The sequence below is a fragment of the Abramis brama genome (assembly GCF_963993115.1).
Source record: "Abramis brama genome assembly, chromosome: 2".
Classification (NCBI taxonomy): domain Eukaryota; kingdom Metazoa; phylum Chordata; class Actinopteri; order Cypriniformes; family Leuciscidae; genus Abramis; species Abramis brama.
The window spans coordinates 34,887,886-34,898,172 of NC_139964.1; the positions used below are offsets into that span (position 1 = coordinate 34,887,886).

A 10,287-nucleotide genomic window follows, 5' to 3' on the forward strand; every position below is an offset into this window, starting at 1 on the left:
CTCTTTATGATCCCCTAATCATGCGGCATCCACGATGTTTATTTATATGGTTCATTCTGAACATATATAAATGCCACATATAATAAAACTAAAGCTATGGGATTAATAAAAATAAAAAAACACTAATGGCCGGTTTCACAGACAAGCTAGTCCCAGACTAAAATGCATGTTTGAGCTGTTTTAACTGAAAGCAACTTTCCTTGACATACCTTAAAATATGTTAGTGCCATTGTTTCATCTCAAAATGCACACCAGAAAGTTTTTTTTTTTTTTTCTAAGTCATGTTTATAAAAGCTACTTAACTGCCCTAAATGAACTGGGCCTAATCCTGTCTTAATCTAAGCCCTGTCTGTAAAACCAGGCCTAAGAGTTTCAAAGATTATTCTTTTAAATTACTAATTGTTTTTAATTATGGGTTTCAGTTTTTTAAAAAAGAAGAAGAAAAAGGGAAAACACACACACACACACAAAACATGGTTTACAATTCTTAACTTTGATTAATGTTTAAAAATTCTAAAAGAAGAATTGACATAGTAATTGACAAAATAATTTAATTACATTTGGCATATTATAATTTTTTTAACCAAGCAATTCATTTTTAAACAAAGCTGAAAATTAGATGACATGTTCGGCAATAAGTGAGCTTGAAATCCAATATAGTAACACGACCCATTAATAGAAATATGAAATACAGGGGTGTAATGTCACATAATTTGTAGTTTATAAACTGCAAGCCTTTTAAAGTCAATGGCTAAGAATGATTCAATACATATTAAATGCAATCAAGACATGGATTTACAGGACTCAGGAAGAGCCCACAGCAGCATTAACTTTTTTTTAGATCTGGCCAGTTATAAAACCTCTTCAGAGTCTCCATCCTCCATCAATGATGGCCTCTGTTCCTGTTACATAGGCAGACTGCAGGAATAAAAATAAATAAACTTGAAAGCATGAATAATATGTGTAGAAAGCCAAATAAATATCCAAGTGAACAGTAAAAAAACAACATCAGTACCAAATGTTGTGTCATAAAATGATATCATAGAAAAGAAGAGAGTACAACGGTCAAATACTCACCTCATCTGAGGCCAGGTACACACACAGATGTGCCACTTCCTCTGCCGTGCACATTCTACCAGTCTTCTGTCTGGCCATAAAGTCTTTAAAAGCCTGAGAGGTGAAAGACAGGAACTGTATAACAAAGAGACTGACAGGCTGAACTGTGAGTTTATATGAATAGCAAGGCTGTCGGTTAGTGCTTTACTGTTTATGTAAAAAAAATATTTTTGTATTCAGTCAGGCAAAAAACTCTATTGTAAGGGCCTTCATTGTTCAGGTGCTAATGCCAAAAATTATGAAAAAGAAAATTATTTTCAGAGAGGCATTGTAAATGCACAAACACAATAATTCTCAGAGGTTTGCAAAGAGCAGATGTGTCATATTATTCTGCTGACCGTTGTTCCACCAGAATTCAAATTCATGGTGGAAAACGTTTTACAATTTTTACAGCACAATATTTTTACATTTACTCATGCATATGCATATATATATATATATATATATATATATATATATATATATATATATATATATATATATATATATATATAATGCATATACACAGATTGTGTGTGTGTTTAATGTAAAAATTACAACCTATGTAAAGCCACTGAAAACCAAACTCATTTCACTTTCATCGCTTTCGCTTTTATTCTCGTGCACTGACTCGTTTGCAAAACTGAACAGCCAATCAGAGCGATCTCTCTCACCGATGGCCCGACACTGATTCGACATGCTGAATCTTGTGGACTGTCGCCGGCGTGAGGAACACACCCCAAAAACTAGCCTGAAAGACGCTCACCGACGTTCGACTGTCAGCTTGGTGTGTCAAGGCACTTAGCTGATAAGGAGTAACTGCCATGTTTCATGTGTGAAACGTCTCTGGCTGTGCTACCTATCTTTCCTGAGAGCTCTCACAATAAAAACTGAGTTTTGCATTTGTAAAAAAAAAAAAAACATTTGAAAATTCCGCAGACAGCTTTAGATTACTGTGTCACTTGGCTGTGTAGCACAATGTCTTTGTAATGGGGAAGCAGTACCTGCTCTGGATCAGGTCTAGCCTGAATTCTCCCACGTAAAGATGGCGTATCTACAGTTCCTGTAAAGTTCAAGAGAAGCAAAATGACTCATTTAATCATTAGGTACAGAGGGACTCAATAGAGGAAAACAATCAATAAAGTAGCTTACCAGGGCAGACACAATTGCAGCGGATCCCTTGCTCCAGGAAATCAGCTGCCACTGATTTGGTCAGTCCAATGACGGCAGCTTTAGATGTGCTGTAGACACATCTGTTAGCAACCCCTAGACATGCAATTAAGGATGAGCAATTAGGAGGGCAAACTTCACTTGACCTGGCATTTATCCATACATCAGCCAAACTACAGATAATGGGGGTAAAATAATATGCCAAGAGCAACATGGAACAATGTCAGTCATCACATGTAATTAAGAGCAAATGGCTAAACCTCAATATATACAACATGATGTGTTACAGCAGCCCATTTATAATTCAGCATCAAAATGCAAATGAGTTGCAACAAAATATATTTACCTTTGATACTAGATGCCACAGATGCCATATTGATGATATTACCAGATTTACGAGCCAGCATCTTTATGGAGAAGGATAAGGGGAATTTAGTTTAAATTGGCTGACTGGTTAAAGTAACATTCTTCAAATCAGATGACAGGATTATTGTGTTCATGCAGAACAGATGATATACATTACTGTCCAAAGGTCAATAAATGTTTATTAAAGAAATAATTTTTTTAATTCAGCACGGATGCATTCAATTGAACAACAGTGACAGACAAAAACAGTGTTATAATGTGAATGTGTTATTTACTATGTTATAATGTTAATGTTATAATATTAAAAAAATATTTGTATTTCAAATAATTGTTTTTTGAACTTCCTATTTATCAAAGCATCTTCAAAACATTTATCACGGTTTCCACAAAAAATTAAGCAGTACAACTGTTTTCAACAGTGATAATACAGTAGGTGCGTTCACACTATGTTGTTATCAATGCCAAAATGAATCTGTACAGAGGTCATGTTGTACAAGTCGGAGCTCTTAGAAAATTACGAGTTTACAAGTTGTAATTACGAGTTCTACGAGAACGTGTTGCTTTTTACAATTCAGAATCTCACAATTAGGGTAATTCCTATATGGCGTGAACAGACCTAATAATAGTAAATGTTTCTTGAGCACCAATTCAGCATATTAGAATGATTTCTGAAGGATCATGTGACATAGTAATGTATAAAAATTGTATGAATTTGACAGAGATTTATATTTCATCAACAAAGGAACAATGTTTGCACACATTTATGCCGTCGGAGGGATTAAGTAGTTAACCGCATGTTACGGGTCGGCTTTGTACTCTTAACCAAAAGAGTTGGGGATGAAAAAATAATCTCTAAATGTGAAGGTCTAAGGTCTAAATGTAGGAGCTAGCATGTGTTCTGGTCTAATCCTAGAGAGGAGGAGGATAAGATGACCTTAGGAAGGAAGGCCTTGATCATCAGGTACATGCTACGAACATTCACGTTCATGGTGAAATCCCAGTCTGATTCCTCACACTCCAGTATTGAGCCGTGATGGACAAAACTGTGTGAAAGAAAGAAGAATGAGACCCTTTATGCACTCTAAAAGGAATTGTTCAACCAAAAATGAAACCAAGTCATGCTTTTTTTTGTCATTCCTGAAAAGTGATTTCTGGAGGGTGGTGTATTCTGAAACTAAGCAGGATAGGCTACATATAGAAACGCCATTTAATATCCATTTTTTGTGTCTTTAAAAGTTAGCTAAAGTAATATATTCACTGATTTAAGGAGAAATACCAACCCAGCTACATTGAAGAGCACATCCACGTGGTCAAAGTCCTTGGCCAGGGCCTCAACTTGGTCTTTCTTGGTAACATCAACAACTTTGGTTTTGATACCTAATAAAGCAAGGATTCCAGGAATCAGAAGAGCATACAAAAGCCTGAGGGGAGAAGCACCCTTGAACTAAAACTATTTGTTTCCAACATAATGGGATTATGTGTTAAAGCAGAGCGGTATGAAAAGGGGGGCTACTAGAAGGCCCACTAGCCTTTGAAATCTCTTTGTGGGGGAAAAGTCTGATACAGACATGCTCAAAGATCCTAATCCTACCCAATTCCTAAACTTAACAACTAACTACCTTACTAACTATTAATACGCAGTAATTAGAAGCTTATTGAGGCAAAAGTCATAGTTAATAGTTAGTTAATAGTGAAAATGTGACCAAAAAAACATTCAAAATGTTTCTGTAAACACTAACATGCTTAACATACTTCAACAGAGACAGTAAAGACATTTATAATGTTACAAAAGATTTATAGTTCAAATAAATGCTGTTCTTTTGAACTTTCTATTAATCAAAGAATCCTGGGGGGAAAAGCAGCACAACTGTTTTCAGCATTAATAAAAAATAAATGTTACTGAGCATCAAATCAGCATATTATAATGATTTCTGAAGGATCATGTGACGAGACTGGAGTAATGATGCTGACGATTCAGCTTTGCCAACACAGGAAAATATTACAATTTAAAATACAATAGAAATCAGTTATTTTAAATTGTAATAATATTTCACAAGATAACAGTTTTTACTGTATGTTCGATCAAATAAATCCAGCCTTGATGAGAATAAGGGAAAAAAAATTAAAAATTCTTACCAACCCCAAACTTTTGAATGGTAGAGTATGAGCTAGATTTTGCATATAGTGATGTATACAATTTTGACAGACATTCATATTCCATCATTTAAAGTCAAGTGCATTGGGTTCCTATCATTAAGATTTTACGGCATGTTCATTTTAATCATTGTCATTCATAATTGAGCAAATTTGCATTGTTAGTCTAGACTCGAGTCAAAAGTCAGTTTGAGTTGATGTCTTCAGTTAAAGTTCACAGAAACTGAATAAATAGCTGGGAAATGACAGTTAAAGGGATAGTTCACAAAAAAAAAAAAAAAAAAAAATCAGTTATCATTTACTCAACATCAAGTTGTTCCAAATCTGTATGAACTTCTTTCTTGTGTAGAACACAAAGGAAGATATTTTGAAGAATATGGGTAACCAAACAGTTGATGGGCCCCGTTGACTTCCATAGTATGGGAAAAATTCATGGGGCCCATCAACTGTTTGGTTACCGACATTCTTCAAAATACAATACTTACAGGTTTGGAACAACTTGAGGGTGAGAAAATAATGACTGAATTGTCATTTTTGGGTGGACCATCCCTTTAAAGATCTTGTTTCTGTTTAAATTTTTTTTCACCACATTTCCCACTAGGTGGCAATACATAGCTAGTCAATGAGTTACCTGGAATGCCATCCAACTCTTTAAGTTTCTCCTCGTTGATATCTGTAGCGGTGACTTGAGCACCTTCCTTGGCAAAAGCCTGTTACATTTAAGAAGACTACAGTTAAAGTAAATAAACAACAGCATGCATAATTAACATTAGGTAATTCTATCCTTACAAATAAAAACATGCACTTTGTTTCAATGAATGAGCAATCAGTGTGTGTTCCGAGTCTGACTCTTGTTCATCACACTACTACTAAACCACATGATGTTTGTTAACTTTCTCAACGTCTTTGAGTCAGGTTGAAGCTCTTTACTATAAGATGGACAAATGTAATGCAATATCATGGCAGTGGATATAAATTCATCGAACCAATTTCACCTGACAGCAGGCATTTTATAGCTCATATTGAGCAGGGTTAGCGCACACAGCAGGGCTTAGGTAATTGGGGTTGGAGGCGTGACGTCATGGCTTTAGCGCCGCGGTGGCTAATGGGAAAAATTAGGTGCCCTATTGTTTACGTCCCAGAATGCACTGCGCAGTGACGTCGGTTGCCAAGCCCAATACATTTTTCCCATATAAACGTTTCAATAACACTCTACAAATGAGATTACATTTGACAACAATTTATGCAATGGCATGTGTTTCCTCCATGTGATCTGCCAACTGGCTCAGGGCTATGGTGTTGCCTCAAACTTTCTCTCATTTAATAATCATTTGAATATTCACTTGATATGGAAATGTATTCACCTAGCAGGTGTGCATCTTAACCACCTCCAGCGCTCTGCTGATAACGTGCCATTGACTCGCAGAGATCAAATTTGCCTAAATGATCTGAGACACTATTTTCTTCACCCCTTAATGATTAATTATAGCGTTTTTATAATAAAAAATGCTGGTAAAAATAGAAAACAGGTTGCAAAAGCTAGAAAAATTCTACCCTCGAGATGGGTTTAACATTTACCATTGTGTTACAATGTCCAAGAATTCTGCTTCTACACTTGACAGACTCAAAAATACCACGCTGACAGCCCTTGCATGACAAGCTTTTGTTCAAAAGGGAAACACATGGCAATTGTAAACCCCTCAGAGTAAATCCATTTATTATACGCATCAAAGTGGCACACAGGGCTGTCAATAAGCCAAAGCAGAGTGCTGCAAACTTATAGAGCTGTAAGGAGGAAGTGATGGATGGAAAATGAATGTTTACTATTGCAGAGGCTTTTCCAATGCCTTGTGCTGCTGCAGAAAGGACAATAACTTTCCCGTCCAAACGGCCCATTTTCTTCGATAATAACCTAAACGTGAAAAAGCATATAAGGTTCGTTAAGTTTGATTAAATGCTATAAAATATATGATGAAGACACAACTACCTTTATAGTTATATTGAACAGTTCATGTTTAATATCCCAATGGAAGTGTTTATATCCCATGGAAAGTCATGTTTATATCCCATTTTTACTAAAAAATCCAGATACATTATCAGAATGAAAACGACATACAATGCAGAGGAATCAATGAGTTTAATGAAGAGTTCTCGTTTGCAGCAAACAAATTACTTGGTTGATATTAAGTTGATGGGTCTCTGAAACAGTGTACGATTAGGATCATAAGGATGTATCATGCATTATGTGATGATAACTTAGTTACGTTTGAAAATGGGTCTAAAGCGTGTCACGTGACGAGTGTAAAGGTAATTCAGTGCAGCAATATTATCTTATAAATGACTGTAAACATAAAAATAATAAAAAACGCAGTTCACGTTTGAGCGCCCTAAATACTACACAATTAGAAAGGCTTCGTACAGGTAGAGCCTGTTTACAGCAACGAGGAAAAGTGGAACAACTTACTGTCAACTTGAACTTGTGTGCTCTAGAAAAACACACGTGATGAACAAACGCCCCTGTCTTTCAAGGTTTCAATTTTCTATCAAAATAAAAGTCATTAAAATAGTTATTTTGTACTAGTAAAGGAATGAATGAAAAGCATATTATGTGATTATTTTTGTACGGCAAATACGTACATGGTTTAAAAAATAATGATGATAATATTACAAGATTTAATTTTATGACATGTTGCGTTATGAGTTTTTTTTTTTTTTTTAAATATTTTTTTATGAATAATGGCAGGAACTGTAGATGGGAGACGTTAAATAAACCTCCACTCAGAATGAAACAGATGTCTATAATCATTCCAGTCAAAGAAAGTACATTAGCCCACATTCCGATTGATTAATCTTAACATCACTGCCAGGTCATTCATATTATTAATAATTTTAAGAAACTTTTACACAATAGTGTTTTCCATATGGGAAAGAAAACAGAATTGCGACAAATTACATAGGTATATCTGAAGCTCTAAGGAAAAATCTCTATTTCACTTCTGCATGAAGCAATTAAGCTGGTGTAATTCAACATGCATGCTGGGTAAAAACTAGCATTAAACAGTGGTGTCACAGTCAAACAGGCTTTTATTTTGAAACAAACATTAACTTGCATGTTTACAAACTGCTTGTGCAGCACAACCAGTTTGTAAACATTATGCAAGTTGTATATATATATATATATATATATATATATATATATATATATATATATATGTATATGTATATGTATATATATATATTTATATATATATATATATATATATATATATATATATATATATATATATATATGTGTGTGTGTGTATATATGTGTATATATGTATATATATGTGTATATATATATATGTGTATATATATATGTGTGTGTGTGTGTGTGTGTGTGTGTGTGTGTGTGTGTGTGTGTGTGTGTGTGTGTGTGTGTGTGTGTGTGTGTGTGTGTGTGTGTGTGTGTGTGTGTGTGTGTGTGTGTGTGTGTGTGTGTGTGTGTGTGTGTGTGTGTGTGTGTGTGTGTGTCTTTAGCGACTATACATAGGCCTACATGTTTTTACATTGTACTAATATTTAAAAAATAATAATAATTAAAAAAAAAATCTGGATATAATTTAATCTATAATTACACTGTTGACCCTTTCCATGCCCATAACGAACCCTTAAACCTAGCCATGGGCTACCACCAAACCTGTCCTTACCTTACCATTTCACCTCAATAGCAGCAAGAGTGTTTTGCAATACAACATGAACGTAAGTACATTGTACATAACATTTTTTTTTCAAAGTATAGTAGTTAAAGACACCTAATATAAAGTGTGATATGTTTTGCTGCTTTTTGATGCTGAATGTTATGTATCAGATTCGGTGGCCTTTTTGACAAAACATCATCTTAGTCTTTTTGTACAAATTGTAGAGAAGGAAGTAGCCCCTTGACATGATATTCGCTCAAGCATACCACTTAAGGCCAGGATGGTCCAGTCAGAATGTTAAAGGAAAAAGTATTGCGCTTAAAGACTCCACTCTGTATTTACTTTCAAGAGGTGCAATAGGACCCAAATAGAACCCTAAAGTCAGCACTTGAGCAATGCTATACAAAACATGAACTGACCCACAGGCAAAGTGTTTCACTCTTAATACTTTGATGTTGAATCTATCCCATCAACCAATTCACAGAGCTGAAATTAGTACTTTGTGATCTTAGAGGCATGAAAATAAAAACAGTGCTGCACTGAGATATATATATAGTTATATGTGTAGTTCAGTGGATGTCTTATTAAGGGTGTAGGAAACCTTTAATGGCTTATCGATCCTCCAAAAAAGTAAAGAGGTAAATAAGGTTTTTCTGCCTGGGGCTTCTTTTTCTTTTCAACATCACAGGCTTGCCATTAAGCCATCCATTCCTTTGATTTAAGCACATTAATAGATTTATTTATACATGAGCACGGTTACACAACAAAGGAAAAAAAGTGAATGAGTGCAGTGGTAGATGAATTAAACTAGCAATTTAATTAAAAAAAACAGCAATTCAATGGCTGATTGACTGATTTACTAATTAAAATAGCAGTCAAATCATTATTATAGCCATTAAACCATTATTACAGATTATAAGTCCTATTAAAATGACTTAGTTATATAGCATGAATATATCAAACTGATCATAAAATTGTACATCAGACAAATATTTTGGCCACTCACTGGCCACATTATTAGGTTCACCTTGCTAGTATAGGTTGGACCCCCTTTTGCCTTCAGAACTGCCTTAATTCTTCTTGGCATAGATTCAACAAGGTGCTGGAAACATTCCTCAGAGATTTTGGTCCATATTGACATGATAGCATCACACAGTTGCTGCAGATTTGTTGGCTGCACGTCCATGATATGAATTGAATGATTGGCTGATTAGATATTTGCCTTAACGAGCAGTTGTGTATCTAATAAAGTGACTCCCTTCAAAGGGAGTCACTTTATTAGTGACTTCAAAGCCCTTAAAGTGGGGACTTTGGAGTGAGCAGGACACTTGCGTGCCATTATGTAGCCGTAATGTAGGAACGCACTTGGCAAAGGGAGCAATGAAAGACAATTTCCTCATTATATTCACCTGAGATGTTACCATTACATCGCAGCACGGTGTCCATAAGCTGAATAGCTGTTCTTACAACAGAAATGTATTATTATTTCTGTTAGCATAACTATTGCAAATAAATACATTTTATATAAACGTTTTTTTATATATAGGCCTATGTGTGTGAGAGTGTATTTCTCTGTTCTCAACTTTAAAATTTGCTGTCTCATCTTTGAACCCTGCATTACCTAACACATTTCTTATGAAACTTATTTAAACATAGCATGACAAAAATGTGTGAAATATATCATGAACAAAACAAAACTACTTGAATTGCTCTGTTTGTAGTTAACTCGAACTCTCCCGTCATCTAGCTTTAAAATGAATCACGAGTATTCACTGGGTCACATGACCATAAATTATAAAATTTCTTCCTTGAAGTGACCATC

General features: G+C 34.9%; 1 protein-coding gene across 1 annotated transcript; it reads right to left on the reverse strand.

Moving 5' to 3' along the window:
• Positions 1 to 534: 534 nt before the first annotated feature.
• Positions 535 to 7,322, reverse strand: bdh2 (3-hydroxybutyrate dehydrogenase, type 2). Its single transcript, XM_084103187.1, has 10 exons — positions 7,250 to 7,322; positions 6,610 to 6,697; positions 5,417 to 5,495; positions 3,912 to 4,008; positions 3,566 to 3,674; positions 2,612 to 2,672; positions 2,248 to 2,361; positions 2,100 to 2,158; positions 1,078 to 1,170; positions 535 to 918 (listed from the first exon to the last, which is right to left on the reverse strand). Exons 2-10 carry the CDS (start codon positions 6,679 to 6,681, stop codon positions 865 to 867), a joined length of 738 nt encoding a protein of 245 aa, XP_083959313.1. The 5' UTR covers positions 6,682 to 6,697; positions 7,250 to 7,322; the 3' UTR covers positions 535 to 864.
• Between the last annotated feature and the right edge of the window lie 2,965 nt (positions 7,323 to 10,287).

What these genes read in the sequence shown, in the direction of transcription:
- bdh2 (XM_084103187.1), bottom strand. Translation starts at nt 6,681, where the DNA reads ATGGGCCGTTTGGACGGGAAAGTTATTGTCCTTTCTGCAGCAGCACAA. An exon ending in CTAGACCTGATCCAGAGCAG is followed by an intron (nt 1,171 to 2,099) that starts GTACTGCTTCCC and finishes TTCACCTCTCAG; the next exon opens with GCTTTTAAAGACTTTATGGC. An exon ending in TGTACCTGGCCTCAGATGAG is followed by an intron (nt 919 to 1,077) that starts GTGAGTATTTGA and finishes TTATTCCTGCAG; the next exon opens with TCTGCCTATGTAACAGGAAC.